We start from the raw sequence: 21,081 nt of genomic DNA, 5'->3' as shown, positions 1-21,081 counted from the left end.
ACTCATAAGCCTTGGACTCCTACTGCATGCTTTTCTGGCAGGCAAAGTTGAAAAGCCACAAAGCACTTGCAACTTTGAATGCACCGAACGAGTGGCTTACTTTATGAATAAAATTTTAGCGTTTACATGAATAATCTTTTACGAGGGGCTATACAATTTTTTGATCTTATCTCTATATAACAAAATTGTAAGTGATTTAGCTACGAGAGAGAGAGAGTCACCAGTCTTCTATCTCATCTTCACTTTCTCCCAACTCTTCGTTGGGAAAGTCAGAACTAGCATGCCTGCTGGAAAAAAAATTTCTACCAGAATGAGTCCAACCAGATTCAGCCTTACCCAGTAACTGCACAGGAGGCTCTCCAGCTTCAGCGCTCATAGCAACTCGATGTTCCAGCCATCTCAAACTGGGGTTGAACTCAGCAGCAAAGATAGAGAAGCTAGATGAAGTGAAGTTGCTACAAATCTCTAACCTTTTTTCAAGAATTTCCTTCTGCATCACACATCCAATAAAAAGAAGAGCGCATGAAACACAGCTCGCCAAATACATTGATCACTGTTAGCATTAGAAGAGCCTAAGCAGAGCGAAAAAATAAATAATATGATGTAGTTGCAAAAGATAGCACCTTTCGCTGCTGGAATGATTGCTCAACCTGCCATAGCTTTGGGCTGCGTATTGAATGCCATCTGCATACCACAATGTCAAAGCATGCGCAAACACCAAAAAGTCTATGGAAAAACAGAAGCAAGTAATATCTGGTGTAAAAAGGGGAAGAAAGCAGACCTGGAGCTTGAAGGCCGTGAATTACCAAACAGCACTCCACGTGTGGCAACGGATGCAGCCAGAAACTGTGAAAGGCTTCTTGCATCATAGCGATCCAACATGGCCGTTCTAGATGACGACAAAGAAGTTGCAACAAGCCCATCGGCTTCACTAAAATAAGAGGCCACTGTAAATGCATCGTCAACTGCTTCATCACATATGAAATCCAGCACTGGCAGACAGACAGACATTGAAGCCTAGTGAATGGATACAGACAATGAAAATACAAGGGGAAGACATTCATGTTAGGCACGCTAGTGCAAACCCTATGAAAAGAGGATTTTATTCATGGATGAACCAGAAAGAAGGAAATTAAAATTCTAAAATATTTTGCTTAATGGACACAGTCATGAAAATGGCAGCAGCCAAAAGTTAAGAATTCCTATTCACAGACGATAAATTGATTGCTGTGCTGAACCAGTTTGCTTCATTTATTCGAACAGAAAATTTACTGAGTGGGTCAAGATGCAGAAAGTTCTCATGAAGGCAACAAGTTTTAATACACTTCTATGCACCGCATGCAATTGCCTCTGTAATTTCACAAAAAGTCTTATACACAGCAACCAATTTGATAGATTTTGTGGAAATCAAGACGGGACACTTGGTTACAATAAACATAAAATGATTGGTCAAGCATGAAACTTCATTTGACATTTCATACCCATCAGAACCATTCTCACTAAAGAGGTACAAGATGCAAATTTGTAGAAAAAAAGTTTCACGAGAAAATCATGACCTTTTTCTTTTCAAAATCATTTCAAACTTCAAAATAGAAGGCAAAAAATAAGAAAGGAACAAATCTAATAGATAGCTCTAGGTTGGACTTGGGTGTCCATAAATTATAACTTAAAAAGAGTCATAATTTGAGCTTGGTTCCAAAAGTCAAGTAAATAAGCTGCACCCAACAACTAAGATTTTGGTTCCTTTACCAGCACCATGTCTGATGAATGCAAGTAGGCAGGAACCTTTTCAAAAGAACGTGGGAACTTTAAACATCAATCAAGATGTAATACTGGAATTTAGAGGTACATAAGTCACCCAAATTGCACAGTCAACGCAAAATATCAAATTTTCAATTGCAAGTACAAACTTTAAATCAAGATAAAATAAAAAATACAAATGAAAAACATAGAACACAATAACCACAAAAAGCTGATACACTGAAGCCTCTCTCTCTCCCTCCCTTTTGCAGGAAAACTTCCTGCGAATATTTGTGTGAACATGTAGATTACCATTCTCATGGAGAAATTCAAGAACCTGCCTTGCTTCACCATGTGCCTGTAAAAAGATATTCTCAGGAGAATCCATTTTCAGAGGAAGCCTCACCAACTCTTTGCGCAAAGGAAAGCAACCATCTCCCATCATACAAAAAGCAATTTTTAAAAGTGTTAGGAGGACAAAATATGAATAATAATTATTCATAAAGACATAAACGAGAACACATCTCAAAAGCTGAATATACTGAAATGTTCAGCCTGCAGCATGCATTGACAGATCATATGAACATTATGTGCATGCATATGTGAGTCATCAAACTAGTTGACATCATAAATCATGGTATTAATCTACAAAGCACGAATATAAGCATAAAGCATAGAATTGTGTATAATAATATCTTCTTAATAACACGTTGCACCACTTGAATATTACATTAGAAATATAATGTGTACATTAGTACTATAATCTATAAAAATCAATATACGCATATAACTAAGAGAAAGCAAACAGGAGATCAAAGAACAGAGGTTGGGAACCGTCAAGGCAAATTCAATATGCCATCACTACAAACCAATAAAGAGGTAAGGAGGACGGAAAGAGAGAAAGTGCTGGTCTATTAAACAAAAGAGGGCCTTCCCAGAACTCTTCATGAATTGTTCAAAATGATGGGATCAAATGGAACAAACTTTACTCGCTTTTCTCATTGTTCAAATTTAGTAAGTTCTTGACCAATGTGCTTAACAGATTCATTTGTTATTTCAGAGAAAGAAATAGACAAAATCTGATAATAAGTCGTTCTGAGCCACTAGGCTTTATGACCTTGACCAAGAGTACCAACAATCGCACAAACATATTGGAACCTTTTAAAGCACCCATACTATATAATCATACAAAATCAGAACCCAAGGAAAGGAATTAACAAAAAGTTCACTTACCAAAGAAAGGTATAGCATTCTATAATGATGTATCCAATCAAAGCCTATCACAAGGTGCTAATCTTCGGCTACAACATTCAACATTAAATCCTTCTTGCCACTTCAGTATCAAGCCAATCATATGTACACTACAGGTTCAGATCTCAGTGCAGAGGTTATGATATCCAATTTAGTTACAAGGGCCACCTATATATATACATATATATATTTTATGTATATTGATGAAGAACAGGAAAACAAAATGGAAGCAAGAGGGAACGCTAAGCATATATAGCACAGTCAAGTTGTCAACTATCACAAATACCTCCCAATATATACATACAGGTAACTCATTCTGACGAAAAGTAAAGGAAATTTGTTACATAAAAAAGTTGCAGTCACAGACAATGAAATGGAAACTTCGATAACATACCATTTTCTACAGCAGCTATTGGATCTCTTTTGTTGTGCAAAAACTTCCCCAGACCATGAAATAGAGTCAATGTTTCATCTCTGCCCACTGCCAATGGGATGAAGCCTTCATTAAAATCATATCTGATTGTTGGATTTGAAAAGCGGCGTCCAGATTTACTAGCTTCAGACTTTGGAGTTGAGATAACCAGGTTGGACAACGGCGAGGAAAGCATAAGATCTACTCTCAGAGAGTAATATTGCAAGGACATTATCGCATGTCTTATATCACCCCCACTTCCTCTAGCTATATGATCTATCCATCCAGGGGACATACTCAGCTCCTCTTCTTTGCATATTTTAGCAAGTACCCTCTTGATAGAATTTACTGTGATGGGATTAAAAGCCACCTGAAAAGGGGTTTCAGAGGTTTGTAAAAGGCCACCTGAGAAAAAGGGGAATAAACAAGCTTGCCAAACTACAAGGAAAACTACCTTCGGAACTCCGAACTTCTCAAGATATGATACTACTTCTTCCCCATAATATGTGGTACAACCAGCTTCAGATTTACCACATTCTGTAATTGATACAATTGTTGGATATTGAGCTGACTGTGCAAGCCACTGCAAACATTTACAGAGCCTTCCACAAGAATCCCTTCTGCTAGTCAAAGGAAGATCATCAATTAACAGCATCACAGGTGTTTTTGGAACTCCATCAGACGCAGATGGTAGCAATGGATACTTCTGTATCCCATCCACAAAGGCCTCAAACTCGTCCAACTTAGACCTGTACTGCAGGCCTGGATGTAATATAAGTCCCAACATAAGGCAACAGAACTATTCAAGGGTAACAGAAAAAAAGAGAAAACACTCTTAACCAACAATCATAAGCTTCTGTACAAGCCAAAGTCAGTAGAACAAATACCATGCCACCTGTCACATGGACAGGACTAAAAGGACAGCAGGGTCCATCACCATGTTGACACTTTTACACGAGCATGTTCACAAGTGTGGCTTTGACGTAATCATGAACATATTCTATGCTTTTGCTTCCCCAGTTTGGACTCGTTCAACCTCAATCAGGTCGAACCCTGTCCTTCTTTAACCTTTAATAGTATTCTTTTGTTTGATCAATTCTATCATCTTTTCCACTAAAACTTTGAATTATGAAGTTTACTGATGGAGTTTTCACGCATGTCCAAAGAAAATTTCACATATCATGTAAAATACCCGACTTAAAAGAATGGCTATATTCTTGCCAGACGGTAGGAGTTGGTGTTTTCCATTCACAAACTTCTGCTCCAAGGTCGGATGCAACAACATAAACTGTAGCCTGCATGACATCAATTGATGGGGAAAAAGGTTTTCAGTTGAATATACCAACAGCAGAGTGCAACCTTCAAATCATATAAAATGGAAGTAACACCAGCAATCTTCTAACTTGGCCAAGTCATGAACTCATTACATAATTTCCTTGGATTAAAAAACTAACATGACCTAGACCCAGGCAAACTATGTCGGATATAACATATTGCTGTTGTCTGGAGAATGTCCTTCAAGCAATAATAACTGATCTGCTTTAAACAAAAAATGGTGCCACGTGACTCTCATCCACCTATAATTTTAAAATCCATTTAGTTATGCACTAATACTAAGTTAAAGCCATAAGCCATTGCTTTCATTCAACTGAATAATTATTCAGACTTCAGATGATAGTCGAAAGCGAAGGAACTGGAAACAGGAGCAGCACAACAAACAGAATCAGCAAGTGGTTGTCCAAAGTTTCCAATTACTTGGAAAGTAGGAAGCTAAGTCACATGGGTACAGGTACGATACAGGTAGGGTACGGGTACAGCGATTTTACAATATTTGGGTATGGGGGTACGGCAGAGTGCATATGTAAAATATATATATTGTAAATACAATAATCCACAAAAAATTCTCAAAATTAAAGAAAAATGAGAGGAAAATATAGAATATTGGTGGATAGAAACACAAAAGAAGGAAAAAATCAAAATTGAAGAAAAAATTAAGTTTGAAAATATAATTTTGCATGTTTTAAAGAGTAGCCGTACCCATATACCCGTGTCGCCATACCCACATACCGACACAGGTATGTGGCAAATCACATGTGCCTATGTGACTTAGGTAGGAAGCAACTAGCAAGTAGAAAGCAGCATTCAATTTTTCTATTTTTTTGATAAATATACAGATTCAAATTTAAACTTAAATAAAATTATCTCTTCTCATTTTTATCATCATTAAAACATTAATTTTACCATTTTATCTAGTTTCCTAATGTCTTGTTAGTTGTTTCTCATTTATTTTATTTTTACCTAATTTTTAGACTTTTTTCATTTCCCTAGGATTTTCCCAAGAAAAACAACTTTGCTGAAAAATACCCGAGAAAAGCCTTACCAATTAAAACACAAGAATGATATTTGTCACAATGGTTCATACATCAAAGATATTAAGTAACTGTTAATATCCTTTTTTAATGTCCATCCAAGTATTTATCCACTTGGGCATCAGAGAAGGCTTCTCAAAATTTGCAAGATGCACACATAGACATGAAAGTAAGATATGGTTGACATCTATTCAGTTTACAAGACAACACACAACATTTTCAAGTCTAGATCTGAGAAGTACTACCAGAAGAACATAAATTTGTGAATGCTTAAGGAAAACATTGGTGAACAAGAGGATACCGATTTTCCGATGCCCGCTGGACCAGTAATAACAAGAACGTTGTCACCATATCTTTTCTATAAAAAAGCAAATTAAAGTGTAATGTTAGTCATAAATTTTAGAGGCACGCAATGATAAAACAACCAGAAGAATAACCACTACAAAAATTATCAATGAGCACCGGAATAATAACAAAAGAGAAAAACGTTGGAAACCATATCCATTGAATCTTATCTCACCAAAAGCATGTGTCAGTATTTCCAAAGGAAAAATAAAGGCATCATAATGTGCCAAATTATTTGCCGTAAGGCAAAGCCATAATTTTTTCTACACCACATGCAGAGATGGAAATTTCTCCTAATATGACAAGTACTTTTACTTCCTTAAAGGACCCCCATCAATTCTTAAAAAATGTGTCCACTGTTGCATTCCATATACATGTTTTACTTCCAAAGTTTTTTTTTCTCCTCATCTACCTTAGTGATTCATTAGTCAGTACGATATAATGCTTCCCACAATTCTCAGCATAAGATTTGAGGCATTTTCAACAATTTTTTTTTCTCGGGAGAAACTCAGTAAAATTCAGGATATAGGCATATAACGAGTAAATACTAAATACTCATAAGCACTACTGATAACCTATGTAACATGGGCTTTTTGAGGAGGTCACTATACTCTTGTTGTATGTGCACCAGGTACTGGTGTTGCACCAACTCACCATGCTTAATTGTCAACTACGACAGGTGAAGTCAGCCACAAGTATGTAGATTAGACTTGACTCCACTTCAAGTTTGGCGTTGTTAATTGAGTCAAGTTCATTAGTTCAGTCTCATATGCAATTTTCATTTTTGGCTTTGTGTCAGGTCAACTCGATGACTTGACCTGGATTTGACAACTTCATTTTCACATAAAGGACTTATGTACATATATAATAGTGATTTAAATTCATTATCAGATTAATATATTGTATACAAAAATCTATAATGACATTCTTATATGTAAAATGCAAATTGTAATATTACATTTAACATAGCTGTGTTACTGGTAGATGTTTGTGCATCTTGTATGTGTAATATACTGAAATCAATGGGACACACACACACACAATTTAATATCACTTACTAAACACATATATTATATACACAACACAGTCAAATGAACCTGCGACTCATTGACTCACCAGAAACATGGATGACTAGGCCTGATCATCACGTGACTCAACTTAGTCTAGCCAACTTCCTGGTTTTTCATTTTTTTTGACCAGGTTAATGATAAGCCACCGAATAAGAAAGTTCTCAAACACTAATGGGATGTTGTTAGGGACTGGACCCTGTGGGTCAAGCAAGGATCCGTTTCAGTATAATTCAGTATCGGGTGGATATTAGGGATAATAAAACCACCCCAATCTAAAGAGTCGAAGTATATAAGTTTGTTAGTGCGTTACACCTGATCATGAATGCAATATTAGAGATTTCAGTGGAGGCTGGGCTTTCACTGGAACAGAGTGCATGAGTTGCCTTTCTCTGTTGGTCGCAGGCTAACAGATGTTAAAATCAGACAACTAGTGTGCTAATCTTAAGAAAGCACTGATGTCTGCGACTGCATCACAGTAGATATTTCTCCATCGCGGACATCATTTTAGGAAATAGAGTTCCACGAGCTTCGCAATTCATCATAGATTTCAAAAAGCATTTCAAGAACCATGTTTTTCATGACACAACCATCTTTTCAATAGCACAATTACAGACTAAATGAGATAGAAGGGAATAAGGAATTTCGCTCAGGCAGCAGAAACCTTTGGGCTTATTAATCTTTCTTCTAGCCACAACTTCACTTCATCAACCTGCAAGACAAGGCTACCAAAAGAAAATTTCAACATGAAGACCACGCTATATAACTGTAATTAGCCAAAGAACGTCATATAGTCCAATATACATAACGTGAGAGAAAAGTAAATTGTCCCTAATACGGTTCCTATTTTATGAATAAGGAGGCAAAAAGGAAATCAGGTAAGCACCACATACCAAAATATGACAAGCATAAAATTTTTTCCAAGAAAAAAAAAATAAAGGAGGCCTGTAAATTTTCTTGAGTCCATCTAGATACACCCAATCTTGACAGCAACTGATCAACTTCAGTAAGACAGTTATCGCAGCATTCATGTCCATAACAATTGATCAAATCAGTTGTGAGCTAACTGATCCAACTAACACATTTATGAAAAGAATCCACCATATAAATACGCTAAAATCATATCTTTGAAATTTGAATACATTTGCCATTTTAAGAAAGTACTTTGTTTAAATAAATAAAAAAAACAGATTTGTTGCTTATTAAGATTTTCTCATCTTTTCAAGAGAAAACTTCTCAAATTTCTTAGTGGAAATACTTTCTTATTTTCGTCATGCCATTCTACGGTACAGAACATAGCCTTAATTACAAAATGGCAATCACTTCTCCCTTTTCTCATTGTTGCAACACTGGATCCTATTATTCAAATTCAAACAAAAAAGGAAATCAATGCAAAAGTCTTACTGTGCATATATACTGTTTTACATCCTCATATGAGGCCCTTTTCACGTCCAACTAACCTATTTAGCCTATTTTAGAAAATTCAGCTATTAAGTCACACTTTATTCCAAAGGAGCACTGCAATTTGAAGGACAATACCAACAGAGAAAAGGTTACCTCCCATGCTAGTGAAACACCACATAGACCATATACCCATTCAGCAAGTATATGAAAGAAAAATAAAGAAAACAATATATAAAAGATTCTTAAAATGTGTTAACAAAATACTGGGCAGTACGAAGAATTGAATCCATAGTCACAAACATAGTTCTCATGTTGTCAGCGGCAAGTTTTTTATCATGTATTTTTTGGAAGAGATGTATTTTCTTGGGAAAACCTCGGGAATTTAAAAATATATGAAATTTTCATAAGGTTTTTTTATAGGGAACACAAGTTAGATCGAGGATTGGAGAGGAGAGGTGGAATAAAGGGCTCAGGAAGGATTTAGGAACAAAAAACAACAGTAGGGGAGGGAGTTCCACCTATCATGCCTCCTTTCTCTGATGTCGGCAACAAGTGGGAGAGGCAGGATTCAAATACTATTTTTTTTACAAGTATATTGACGAAGGAACAAAATCGCCTTTAACATTTCTAAAATAAGCAACACCTGGAAACAGACATTAAAAATGCATCAAAAAAGGAATTTCTATGGAAATAAACAAATATCATGATAATGTTGTGACGTTATCAAAGGAAATATATTCTTGCAATATTTTGAAAATCTTGAGACAGGTTAAGATGTTTTGGTGATAAAAACACAGTATTTTCCAAATATTGCCTACATTTGTGATTATGGATTAAACATATATTAAGGGAACCATGTAACAAAATAAGATGAAACAAAAACCTTCTTATGATGGACCACAAGCTCGGTTATTGAGTTTGGCCTGTATTTTTCAACCCACAAACCGTTGCAGCCACTGTCACCAGTACCTGATCCAGCTTTACTTTTAACTGAAAAACACATATATATTTAATAACGGAAACATAAATAATCGCAAATAAGAAAAATTCAAGGAAATTTTTCAAAAGATCCATGCCTAATCACAGGAAGAAATAAAGAAATAATTTAAGCTCAACTCAAAATCAGTGGATGCCCGAAGGAGTAATCAACAAACAGTACAAAGTAGAAAGCAAAAAAGTTTAATTCCTCAAAAGGGCTATCTGCTGCTATTAACCCAGTTTTGCATAGGTTTGTGCAATGATTTACATTCAATAATATCCAAGGCCACAAGTGGACTTGTGGCTCATAGATTATTAGCCAAATCAGTAATCCATAATCAATTTTACCCCATTAAAGGATATCGACACAAACTTCAAAGCCACTAACAAATATTTATATACAAATATATTACTGGCAATAGGAAGCCCACACTCACCTGACATGCCACCATAAATGTCAAATAAATGAAAGCAAAGCAACGTAATGATTGTAGGGTCTTGTGCAGTCGTGAAACTCACTTCTGTTCTCCTCTTGTGCTTAAAAATTGTGCTATGCCGGCTGAACTTTGAAAACTACAAGCCTTATCAAGATTTTTAAGCCTTATCATGATTTTTAGCCACTCAGGATTTCCACACTATTGTAAAAAGTAGAAATGACAATCCAATTTAACTTTCACTTGCTATATTAATATTTACATATATAGCAAGTCTATACATACAAAGACATGTTCGATATATAACAGAAACACACACATATCATGCAAACACAGGAATAGTGGATGAGAAGGCAATGCTGAGGAATGCTTATTGGGGTCAGCAAAGGGGGGATACATGAAGCAACAATCTAATATCATATCTGGGAGGGGATCAAGACATCATTGCACCTCAAATTCCGAAACATTAATCAATAAGTGTGCAACCTAAGGAAACAAAAGTTATAAGAGAAGAATCCCACAGAAGGGATTTCATCTATCAATAAATAAGTAAATAACAAATAGTTTGACTGAACACTTCCAGTGTTTGAGTAACCCACATACAAAGGAAACTTGGATGCCACTTTTTTTTTTTTTAAAAAAAAGGATTGTACCAAGCAAGTATCCATTCATGAATGTAATATTTAGAAGAATAATCAGCCAATAATATCATAACCACCATGAGAGAAACATGCCAGGAGGCATTGGAACAAATCTTCAATCTACATCTTTCAAGTTTCAACGCATCTATCAATATTCAAACAATTGTGGAAACCAATCTTCTTTGTAGATGTTTACCAATTAAAATCCATATAAAATAAAAAGAAAAACAACATGATGCTCCAGAATAAAAAGTTGTTGCACAGTCAAGCATACCAGGTTTGGAAGTAAACTGAAGAAGATCTTCACAGAGATCTGAGGGGAAAAAATTTGCAAAATCCTGCAGTTAAAAAGACAAAACCTTTATCAAGCATTCAATAAAGCAATAACAGAGAAAAGTGGAAACAAGAACCAAAAATCATTGAAATACTTGATCTTGCCCGCACCAGCTAGAAAGGAACCCACATATTCTAAACCGCTAAAAATCTAGTACAAGCTCTATACAGACGAAAAAAGATACCTGAAATGCAGTTCAAGATTCAATCGTTCCACCTTCCGGCACATTAAAAACTTACAAAAAAACCTTGAAGAACGATAACGTTAAACGTTCAATGTCAACAAACTGGAGGGAAAAATAATAGATTAGCACAAGGGAATCATATGAATTTTAAATGTTAAATTCATTCAGGTCAACATATTACTTTTTTGACATTGAGGTCATATTGGTCTATGATTTTCATTGGTTTACATACGTAGATAATTTCATCATACCATGACGATCGGTATTCTCTTTTAGATCGCCCAATGCAAACGGGCTATATTTCATGAAACATGTTTCAAACTTGAAAATGAAAAGACGCATCTGTTCCATATTCATGCTCGCAAAGAAAGGTGTAAACAATTCCATTTATTTAAATAGTGATAATTTAACTAACGTAAATAGCGATGACGCCAAAATAAAGCGACAATTTAGAAAATATGAACTTGGAAGCAGATGACAATAAGTCCACCTGATCCAACGATTACCGTCACGCCAATTCTTAGTTATGCGCTACGAGATGGAGGAAATAGATCGATGTTCCAATAATTCGGTTAAGCAACTTTCTCAGTCCATCACAATGGAAAAACACCAGAAAAACAATCTGTGCACGGAAGTCATAATAACGGGAGAAAAAAAAACCATTTCTCGAACAATCACCGCCCCGTTCTCCAGTTACCGAAACCCTCAGTCGACCCAACAATTTCCATAATGCCAAAAAAAGGGAGACAGAAAACCAAACCCATCGAAACAGTGTACTACCTCTTCAATCTTGTTAGATCCCGCAAGAAGTCGACCACACGGCACCGAATCTCTCCTCAAGCCCCTTGATTTCTTGCGAGCTTCGTTCCTCCTCGGCTCCGACTTCGCTTTACGGTGAACTCGTGCACCCGCACCTTCATCCTCTTCGTCGGAAGACAACACGACGACCGCATTGAAGTTCCTCTTCGCCATGGCAATCAGAGCATGCGACAACACCGCATCGTCGCATCCAATAGCGACCCACAAAATTGCATGCAGATTCCTTCATCCTAAAAAAGCACCCACCGAATCGTGAGATACGCAAGAACAACGTCACGAACCCATCGAACATGCATAGAAGACTCGTGGATGCGGTCTCCCATCTTCAAACCCTAACGTCGTCGTGTGCAACGGCGATGACCATATCAAAGTCGGAGACTAGTCAGACGGCAAAAGAGAGGGAGAGACGGAGAGTAGAGTCGAGTGGTGGCTTCCAGAGATATAAGATACAGAGTGGTGGCTTCCAGAGGAAGATGGATTTGGGAGGGAAATGAGGACTTTGGAGTTCACCGCCAATTTTACTCGGCTTCGGCGCGGAGGCTGATCGGCTCGTTGGGCAGCTTAAGCCGGTTCCCAGCTACTGGGTCAAATGGATCGGTTTTAATCCGGCATCCAATCTCGAAACCGATTCGTCATTTCGCATTTGAAGTATAATTTGAATGCATTTCAGATCTGCTTCTTGTCCAATTCCGGGTCTTTTCCAGGTTCGGGGATCCTTCAAGACCAATCGATTTGGTTTAGATTTAGATCACAATCTGATTCACATGCAATTATTTTACTTGCGGATCAAATAAGCTTCCGGGCACTTTTTTAATGGACTCAGTAATATCCTATAATATGAGGATTTGTCATGTTCAAATTTTAGATGTTACCCACCACCAGCAAATTCTAATAAAGTTGCTAATTGAATTTCACTTTGCTCAATGAAATTAAATGATTGGACTCGACTCAAGATCAACGGCAGGTTGCATATGTAGTTTTTCATTTATCGTTCAGGTGACGAGGGCGAACACCAACCACTAGTGAGATCAATACGATGGAAAAACTCAAGCATCAGAATGACACCACCTGTGATGGTTACGTCTGAACTACTGACATCCTTATCCGAAATGCCTCGACTTGCCATTTTAATGTGTCCTGTCATCAATGACAGCGAATATTATAAAATAATTCACCGTGTCCCAATGATGAATAAAATACCAAATTGAAGGCAGGCCCTGAGTTGTGCATTATATTCTCACAAAGCTCAATTTTGTTCAGTCTATCCAATAGAAGAAAAGGATACTTGATGGGATGAAAAGATAATATATATCGACCCAATTCATGTAGCTAATTCGAGTGCTCAAAGCAAATTGTAACTGGGTTTAGAATCGAGTTGTCATCACGCATCGTGGGCTGATACATAGTAATGGCTCTCGGAGATGGGTTCACTCAGTCGACAGAGATCACTTGAAACTGGGTTCCGGAGAACGGGGATGAGCTAAGGACCAATCTTGGTATAAGCCGATGTCCAGGTAATTCAGGCTTCTGGCGCCTGAGTAAACCATGTTCCACCAGTCATGAACTCCACTGAAGCCAGAGATATGTAGACATGCCTCTTGAAGCAATGCCTTCTTTTATTCAAGAGACCATCTCGGTACTTTTGCATCATTAGTCTATGGTGTGAATTATATACCCACCGAATGGTCCGTTTACACTGCACGGCTATCGGTTTGTTTCATTGAACAATTACTAGCGGTGGACAGAAGTAGGATTCCTGTTATGATATCACCAAATGAAATCATGGCTTGTTGGCATCATGCAAACTACATCACCCGCTGAACAAGGGAGCAGAATAAACAACTCCATGTTATAGAAGATTAAGAACAATCTTTATAATTATAGAGAACAGATCAAGGACCTGTATTTACAAGGATACCTTCCAGTCATTGATGAACAGAAGTAATGGTCTCAAGCCCAAAACAGAAGGAAGCACTGAGAAGGAAAAGGGAAAGTAAACCCAAGACAAAATAAAAGATTAAGAACAATCTTTGTAATCTTAGAGAACAGATCAATGACCTGCAAAACAGAAGGAAGCACCGAATAAGGAGGAAAAGGAATCAAGACAAGATAAATTTAGGAACAAGTAGCAGCTTGAAGATGAGGACAAAAAGTCCACAGAACACACAAACACTCCAGCTTTAAGTTCTCCATTGCAACTCAATTTGTATCCTTCCATTTTTTGAATCAATGAGATGGTACTTTTCATTGATCCTTCTGTTGCTGACAACATCAGCAAGACCTATATCAACATAACCCAGAGTCTCCTGAAAGAGGAAAGACACCATGCACCAAAGTCAGACAAAAATTTGCATGCAAGTCTATAGAAAACAGAACTTACAAAATTAATGTCAACTGGTTCAACTGCACATAATAAAGGAGTCTGTGTCTCAATATCTCGGCAACCTACATGCTACAGCCCCATCTGTGATTCTAACTACACATACATATGGTTTACACTTTACAGACTACAGATCCAAAGTCATACAATAAATCACCGGTCACTTTTATCTACTCGTTTGAGTTGATCAATTTTATAAAAGGTTCTCATTAACATGGTGAATTGACTTCCATACAAGGCAAAAGTCACTGAAAATGCATTTCAATTTCCAACTAGTGGAATTCTTAGTGTAATATAGTAATTGACAGCTGTTAAGCATAAAAGGGCAACCAAAAATCCCTAGTGTTGTTACTGAAAAGCAGGGAGATAAAAGTCAAGGAAGCCGATGCCTTAAGCAAAACAACAAATTTGTTGTACCTTTGCATACAAGCCAATGCTAGGTGGTTGACTAACGACTTCCACATGTATTCGTTCATTAGTTGGTGGTTCCTCCAACATAAAAGTAAACTCCTCCTCCCACCTTGGATCTCTGTTTTTCTTGACATGCTGGAGACATGGTATGAAAAGAAATCAGTGAAGAACTTATGCACCAAATATTGCGTCACCAGAAACAGCAAGCGATCTAATGGGTACCAGACGCATAATCGATGATACCTTAGTTTTTCTCTTCTCTCCCTTGAAAAGAATCCGTACATATGGATTTGTATGATGCTTGCCTTCAACATCTTGAGCTTCATGAATAATCACAACAAGCAGACCTCCACCTTCTGGGGTTCCTTCAGGTGCTTTCTGAACTTCACCGGAGTCTTCACCAATTTCACTTGCTAGCTCTTCTAGCTTAAAAGGCTTATACACAACATCCAAGGTGATCTGTCCACGTGACTTCTCATTTTGTGGGTCATTAGCATCCATGGTTTTTAGCAGATCAAGTGTCAAAGTTTTTGGCTCATCCGGTAATAGATCTTTTAATGGGATCATATTCATGCCCATCTTGTCATGCTTACCGACCTATATGAGACAAAACAACATAAACAAAAATGTTGAAGAAAGAGACGGTGATATCTTTAACAGTACAAGTAAGAAAAGAATAAGAGTAAAGATATTACCTGTTCCCAATCATAAACATTCAGTTCAAGTGCTTGAGATTCTGGGTCCTTCACAATAAAATTGAACTCCTCATTCCATTCAGGCTCTAGACTGCTGCGCTTGACGGTAGTTTTCTTGGACGTGAGCTTGTCCTCTGTAAGCTTCAGCTTTACATATGGGTCAGATTTTCCCATCAAGTCTTTCTTTATCAGCTTAGTAGCTCCCACAACCTTGACATGAAGAATACCAACTGGCTTCTTCATAGCCCTGAATGTTTGTAGGAAAAGGTTAACCTTAGTCATGGCATATGACAAATAAATGAGATGAAAGAAAAAGGATGAGAAACAACCAACTTTGTTGGATCCAGGATTGGAACTTCCATTGTTTTAGGCCATAGGTACATGCTAGCAATCTGATCCTTAATTGTCTCCTGAAGAAAAATGAATTAGAAAAAACACAATAGCTGCGTGAAAATATTAAAAACACTGGATATTATTCATTAGGCATAAATGACTTTCTCTGTACATGAATAAATATGTTCAGAAATATGTCCATCTTATTTTTTTAAGCAATGCATATATCTGCAACTTGACCGCCTTTAGATTGCGGACTAGACTACAAATGGATCCAAGGTGTGGACATGGCAAAACAAAGAAATTTGAGGAAACTTCACAAAATAGTAGGTAAAATGAGCAGGAAGGAGGACAAGGAAAGAAAGTTCAGTATCTGAGGCCAGATAGAAAGCTAAGTCACCCAATTTGTCATTGTCTTCTTTTTATAACAAGGAGGCCTTCTACAGTGACACATGGTGTTTTTATATTGTCAAATGCTAAGAGAAACACAAACACTAAAAAGGGCAAAACTACCTGAACAAATCTGTAGAGGCCAGGAATTGACATTACATCGGCCCCAAGGAGTTTAAGCCCAAAGTCGACATGTGGCTACATCACAAAAAAAAAAAAACAGCTAATCCAGTGGATTTACTAGAAGCAAGAAAAAAAAAACAAAGACAAGCACCAAATTGGGGAATACCTTCTCCATTAAAGAGAGAATAATTTTTGCAAAACATGGAAATGATGGCACCAAAGGCTTCAGGGTGATCCGTGGAGATGCAAAGACTTGCAAATCCACAAGCTGAGATTCTCACATCAAAACAGTTAATATTAGCAATCCCTTAGTAGGAACGAAAGAAAGCATTTCCATTACACTAATTTCCACAATTTGAACTGCATAGCAAGCTTCAAAGTAGGCAGATGTGTATTAAATAAGACAAAAAGTGCATAAAAACCTTCTGACAATCCATTAGCACTGGAAGATAATAACCTGCACAGATGCTTTCATCCCAAAAGCTTTAACTATAACAACAACATTTGGATTTCCTGCCCATTTAAACGATGGCTCCATAATCAGCTCCTTCTCATCAGTTGTATAGACTTTCATCCCTAAATAATTTCACCCAACAACATGAGTATGTAGAATAATTATTGAAAGAACATGAATCAAATGATGAAGATTAGCATATTCCAAGAGCCCAAGTACTATTGAAACATCAAATTACCAAACCATTCATGACATGACAAAGACAAGAATAGGTCACATGCAGACAAATTTATGTAAAAAAAGGGAACAACCTAATGGACTTGTGGATTAAAGTGTAAATATGTTCAAAGACTAAATAGTAAAAAAGTCAGTATTAAATCATTATTTAATAAGAGCACTGGAAAAGATGCTGAAGAATAAGCTTGATAAGCATTATATATAGCATGACCACTTCTATGAAAATGAGATGTAACAATTTATAAAGAACACAAAGGCCATGTTTTTCAAACCCATAAGGCAGCCTTTTCTAGAATGAGTGGACGAGATGCTTTTACCTTGACGAATGTGATATCTAAATCTTGGTGACATCTCTTTCTCTCTCTAATGCACACACATGCACTCATCAACGTATTTGAAGTAAGCATGAAGAAGCTGTTTCACAAAATCCAGTTACACTTTTATATGAATGAATTTTGTGGAGCAGGCAAAAGACTAAAATCCCCAAAAGATTATGGTGCCATCAACAAGATCATGTAGTTTATTTACCCAGATAGACATAAATAAATTAATTAATCCACATAAAAATCAACTTGAAAACTGAATCCTTTCCATAGTGTATCGCTGCACCTAAGAAGGCTATACATAGAAATTGCAGATTGACTTTCTGTGGAGTTAAGATTACACTGGAAACCAAATTACAAGTGGAAATATGTCACGTAGTCCACTTACACGCAAGTGCTTGCCCTGAAACCGGCCTTGAAAGATACGTTGCAGGTTGCCAGGGCTGAGGCTTCAAGCCCTATCATGGATGCTTTGAAGCCAATAAAAGCTAAACTATTTGACAAGACGCCAGAAAAGAAATTTATTTCAAATCTAGTGAGCTGACCTTGAAAAGTTGGTGGAAGGGTGCCGAGTGTAAGGGTTTCAAACTCCATTGAACTAATCTTGAACTTTGGAATCTGCTCGGCAATAATTGGCTTTGACATCTCTTTCACCATTTTACATACAGCCTACAAAATGAGACAACCAACTGCTTTTATGGGTATTACAAAGAAATATTTAAGTAAACATGAAATTTGCTTGACCATCCAAGTCTGTGGTTAATCTTTTAGAATAAGCCTGCCATTGTAAACAACTTATTGAGATGCAACCATTGAAAATATGAAAGCAAAATTTTACAAGATCTCTACACTCTTACAATTGAAAGTACCTTATCCAGATATGGCCACATGTTCTCGAGAAATCTGTTCAGCCAATCAATCTTCATGAAGCAATTGAAGAAACTCATTAGCAACAAGGTCCATCAGGTTGAAATCAATCCACTACTATTTTGAAAAATCATCCATCACACAGCTAGGAAGACCAGCAGTGCACAGTTCAGCTATACATACTCTATCATAATCAGGATTTTTCACCCACAAGGGTATTTCTGGGAGTAGGCGTTGCAAGGTTTTTGAATCTTGTTCAACAAGAGGCTGAACGTCTGGATCCTGTTGAATTAATGAAGATAATCATATTGCTGCTGTTCAAGAATGCAAATGACAATAGTGGAACATGAAAACATGATATATAGCATGTAAAAATGAAAAGAATGAAAAATAAGAACATGACTCATAAATGATACATAGGTTGAAAATCATTCTGGAACCACAGGATGCACATTCTGATGATAGCTACATTTTCATATTGTGGAATTTCAGGAGGTACAAGAAATCTAGAAATTTTTTGACCAATGCTTACTTTGTGATACATATCAACTAGATGTATATCATGATTTAAACAACCAAAAAGCATAATATATGCGGAAAAATGGCAATAACAGGAAAAAATATAGCATGAATAGGCACAAAAGTGTCACTTCAATCACCAATATGATTTAATTGCTTCAGCTCTTAAATGTTCAAAATAACTGCCAATTGAAGATGATTACAGGAAAAATATAGCTACCCAGTCAAGCGTGGTCTCTCCAGAAATCAAGATAAAAAACAATAGACTAGCATTTTGGCTCCAAGGAGGTCATCAAACGATTTAAGGAAAGGAGAAAATGATACATATGCAGGAAGAACATTAAAATATACATTGGGCCCTACTCACAAGTGGAATACCAATTAAATAGCATGTTACCCTTTCTTTCTGAAATTCAGCAACCAAACCTGATTTCCCGATATACATGGTCTGGTTGTTAGTACACTAAAATCCAGCCGATAGGTTTCAAGTTGCATATATGGGAAAACAGTGCCTGTACACCCAATGTAATTACTGCGGTAATTGTATGAAGACTGCATTGCAGTGGCAAAACTTAGAGCATGAACATCTCCAGCATGTTCTTCAGATGTTACTCTTACTATGAGTCAACCTCTCTAATCTAAGTTGAGAAGTAAAGATCCAATTAGCTTGCAGTTCAACTGGGTATGCAACCAGGTATTCTTCAAATAGAAGCCATTTGTTACCCACTAGTCTGGCCCATGTCAGTCAACCAACCTGCCTAGCTCAGTACCTATCCCAGTTTGAATCAGGGGAGTTAGTCATACGGAAAATTCTCAAACAAGATTCTCCTCAACTCCATAACCCCTGACCCTAACCTTAATACAAATGTTTGATGTAACCCCCTCCGTTAACCATAAAGTACAAAATTTTGAATTAATGATGCTGACTAAGGAAAAAGCCTCACCAAATTATATTCCACATTATATCTTGAAGCCGGGTTAGTTTCATCATAATATTGCAATACAGGAACAAGGACAAGCAAAAAAACTAAAAAATCAGAAGGTATTTGTTACATTCCTAAGACAGTTAAAGCAAGATAGGCACTACCTCTTCCTGAAGTACCGGAATATGCTTTGAAATTCATCAGTACCTGCAATGTCTTTCTTACTAAAGGATGAGAAGAATATCTGACTACATGTTTCTTATTTTTATCTTCATCAATATATCATCCAAAACCAGAACCCTCGTGAGCACCCATTCATCTTTTTGATGTATCAATTCAACCACCGACATCGAACATGACTCCAATTACAACTTGAAAAGAAAATCTGTCGCAACCAGAATAACATGCCACCTCACCAGTAAAAATAGGGAAATAGGAAAATTCATTAAATAGCTAGTGTAACGTCTGTAATCAAGTACTTGTATGAAATAGAAGCTTGATACGAGCATTCGTATCAAAAGACAGTTTGACCATCATATCGAATACATAAATGTGAATTTCAATTCACAAACTTCCACGATCTTGCTTCCTGCGTGCAGGCACCTAACCACAACTATTCAGTCTTTGCGCAAATGAAATATCATAATTCACAAACAAAATGGCAAGAAATTCAAATCAACCCCTTCACAGACAAAAACAATCCCCCGAAAGATTCCAATACATCGCATGCCACCAAGCTACAAGAAAGCATCAATTCCCTTCCACAGGAACTGCAAATGAAATATCATAATCCACGAACAAATTGGCGATAAATTCAAATCAACCCTTTCACAGACAAGAACAATTCCCCGAAAGTTTCCAATAAAGAGCATGCCACCAAGCTACAAGAAAGCAACAATTCCCTTCCACAAAACTGAAAGCTAAGCATGCAGAGGCCTCACTGCCAGTAACCCAGAAAACCCAACGTGGAAAGGAAGGAAGAAGAAGAAAGAAATAAAGAAAGAAATCAGGTTGCGCAAAATTACGTACCTTCACATCATTGGGTTGGAAGAAGATGAACATATAATACCCGACCACGAGACCAACAGACATCCCCATCCCAAATCCAGTGAAACCCAATAAAGAACTCACGAAACCCATCTCTCTCTCTCTCTCACAAATCTGAACTAACCTCGATCAGAGTACCACTTTCCTCTCCCCACTGCTTAAGCCTCCACCATTCTCAAATTTGCCTTTTCCGTTTATGCAGATCAGATTGCTTTTCGGAATGTATTAGTCGTCAGTGATGTCGGTAACCCATGCAAGAGGGGTTGGAGGAGAAGTTATGTATATCTCTTTCTGTCCCGGGGGTCACCTCAGGCAAACAGTGACTGAATCAACTGATATCATTGATCTATCATCTTTAAGAAGGCAGACGGTTGAATGTGACGGTTTCTTCGCGCCCGTTG

At 37.1% G+C, this 21,081-nt stretch overlaps 2 protein-coding genes across 2 annotated transcripts; both read right to left on the bottom strand.

The window, feature by feature from the left end:
* Nucleotides 1-79: 79 nt before the first annotated feature.
* Nucleotides 80-12,473, bottom strand: LOC116260427 (cell cycle checkpoint protein RAD17). Its single transcript, XM_031638764.2, has 12 exons — nt 11,940-12,473; nt 10,916-10,979; nt 9,472-9,578; nt 7,849-7,896; nt 6,074-6,130; nt 4,596-4,698; nt 3,858-4,165; nt 3,386-3,773; nt 2,053-2,175; nt 782-992; nt 624-684; nt 80-490 (listed from the first exon to the last, which is right to left on the bottom strand). Exons 1-12 carry the CDS (start codon nt 12,129-12,131, stop codon nt 218-220), a joined length of 1,935 nt encoding a protein of 644 aa, XP_031494624.1. The 5' UTR covers nt 12,132-12,473; the 3' UTR covers nt 80-217.
* A 1,337-nt stretch (nt 12,474-13,810) lies between these two features.
* On the bottom strand, nt 13,811-21,081 carry LOC116260428 (synaptotagmin-2-like). Its single transcript, XM_031638765.2, has 12 exons — nt 20,663-21,081; nt 18,375-18,473; nt 18,194-18,244; nt 17,870-17,993; nt 16,768-16,886; nt 16,477-16,578; nt 16,311-16,385; nt 15,798-15,874; nt 15,465-15,711; nt 15,013-15,366; nt 14,776-14,904; nt 13,811-14,284 (listed from the first exon to the last, which is right to left on the bottom strand). The coding sequence occupies exons 1-12, from the start codon at nt 20,771-20,773 to the stop codon at nt 14,159-14,161; spliced, it is 1,614 nt and encodes a 537-aa protein (XP_031494625.1). The 5' UTR covers nt 20,774-21,081; the 3' UTR covers nt 13,811-14,158.

This window comes from Nymphaea colorata, chromosome 9 (genome assembly GCF_008831285.2).
Source record: "Nymphaea colorata isolate Beijing-Zhang1983 chromosome 9, ASM883128v2, whole genome shotgun sequence".
NCBI lineage: Eukaryota > Viridiplantae > Streptophyta > Magnoliopsida > Nymphaeales > Nymphaeaceae > Nymphaea > Nymphaea colorata.
This window is presented reverse-complemented; position numbering and strand designations above follow the sequence as displayed.